The sequence below is a fragment of the Zingiber officinale genome, chromosome 1B (assembly GCF_018446385.1).
Source record: "Zingiber officinale cultivar Zhangliang chromosome 1B, Zo_v1.1, whole genome shotgun sequence".
Classification (NCBI taxonomy): Eukaryota; Viridiplantae; Streptophyta; class Magnoliopsida; order Zingiberales; family Zingiberaceae; genus Zingiber; species Zingiber officinale.
In genome coordinates, this window is record NC_055986.1 from 125,098,286 (window position 1) to 125,100,133 (window position 1,848).

The 1,848-nt window shown below is 51.5% G+C and overlaps 1 protein-coding gene across 1 annotated transcript; it reads right to left on the reverse strand.

The window, feature by feature from the left end:
- Positions 1 to 525: 525 nt before the first annotated feature.
- On the reverse strand, positions 526 to 1,534 carry LOC122041838. The gene is made up of 3 exons (XM_042601672.1): positions 1,404 to 1,534; positions 1,204 to 1,267; positions 526 to 1,056 (listed from the first exon to the last, which is right to left on the reverse strand). The coding sequence occupies exons 1-3, from the start codon at positions 1,532 to 1,534 to the stop codon at positions 526 to 528; spliced, it is 726 nt and encodes a 241-aa protein (XP_042457606.1).
- Between the last annotated feature and the right edge of the window lie 314 nt (positions 1,535 to 1,848).

Sequence of the window (1,848 nt, forward strand, 5' to 3'; positions counted from 1 at the left end):
TGGGTTTAAGGTCGCTGCTCGACCGTCGATGGAGACACGCGTTTAACGTCGCTGCTTGACAATTCAACGAAGTCATGGGTTTAAGGTCGTCGCTTGACCATAGATGGAGACACGCGTTTAACGTCGCCGCTCGACGATTCGACAAAGTCATGGATTTAAGGTCGCCGCTCGACCGTCGATGGAGACACGTGTTTAACATCGCCGCTCGACGATTCGACGAAGTCATGGGTTTAAGGTCGCCGCTCGACCGTCGATGGAGACACACGTTTAACGTCGCCGCTCGACGATTCGACGAAGTCATGGGTTTAAGGGTGCCGCTCGACCGTCGATAGAGACACGCGTTTAACGTCATCGCTCGACGATTTTCCTTGTCACTCGGCACAGAGCTTTGAAACCCTTTATTTTTTACTTTTGCCCTATATGCAAAAATTACAGGGATGCAAAAACATTAACTATTACAAGACACACCTCTCACCCCACTCGGTAAGGTTAGAGATGGTTCGCACTCCACGGCCGCTCTAGTCGTCATCTGTGCTCATCTTCCAAGTAGTAGGTGCTTGATCGGAGCTTCTCCACAACCTTGAAGGGTCTGACCCACGGGGCCTCCAATTTGGTGACGTCGTCGATCGGTTTCACTTTCTTCCATACCAGGTCGCCGACCTGGAACGACCTTGGGATCACCCTCTGATTGTAGCTTTGCTTCACCCTCTGTCGGTATGCCATCAGCCGGCTGGCAGCTTTTGTGCGAGCTTCGCCCACTAAGTCTAGCTCGAGAAGCCTCTGATCGGTGTTGTCCTCGCTATAGTGTTGAATCCGATCAGATTCGACTCTGACTTCGACGGGGACAACCGTTTGACCGCCATACACCAGGTGGAAAGGAGTCACCCCGGTCCCTTCTTTGGGAGTCATGCAGATCCCCCATAACACGCTGGGTAGTTTATCTACCCAACTCCCCCCAACGTGGTCGAGTCGAGCGTGCAAGATTCGAAGAATTTCATGGTTGGCGACCTTTGTCTGCTCATTGCTCTGAGGGTAGGCCACTGAAGTTAATGCTTGCTGAATACCATATCCTTCGCACCATTCTCTGAGTTTTTGATCGATGAATTGCCTTCCATTATCTGAGAAGAGCCGGCGTGGGATGCCAAACCGACAGATGATGTGTTATCAGATGAACTTCATGACCATTTACTTGGTTATTCTTACCAGCGGCTCGGCTTCAACCCATTTGGAGAAATAATCCACCGCGACGACAGGTACTTTCGTTGACCTGTGGCCATGGGGAATGCCCCAACGATGTCCATACCCCACTGATCGAGCGGGCAAGAAACTGTTGACGCCTTCATCTCCTCGGTCGGTCGGTGCGAGAGACTATGATATTTCTGGAAGGACAGACAAGTAGCTACCATCCGGGCGGCATCCTCTTGGAGGGTTGGCCAAAAGTATTCAGCCAGTAGAATCTTTCTTGCCAATGAGCGGCCGCCCAGGTGTCCTCCGCAGGATCCTCGATGTACCTCCCGTAGTATGTAATTGGCATCCTCTGATCCGACGCATTTAAGTAGAGGCCTAGAGAAGGCCTTCTTGTAGAGATGATACCCGATCAATGCGAACTGACCTACCCTTCTCCTTAACAAGCGAGCCTCCTCCTGATCGGATGGTGTAGCTCTCGACCGTAAAAACTCCGTCAATGCCGACCTCCAATCATTTGGGAAGGTAAGCCCCTCTATTTGGTCAATATGAGCCACTAGGGATACCTGCTCGATCGGCTGTGCTATGACAATCGACGATAACGAGCTAGCTAATTTGTCCAGCTCATCTATAGCCTGGTTCTCCGACCGGGGGATCTTCTAT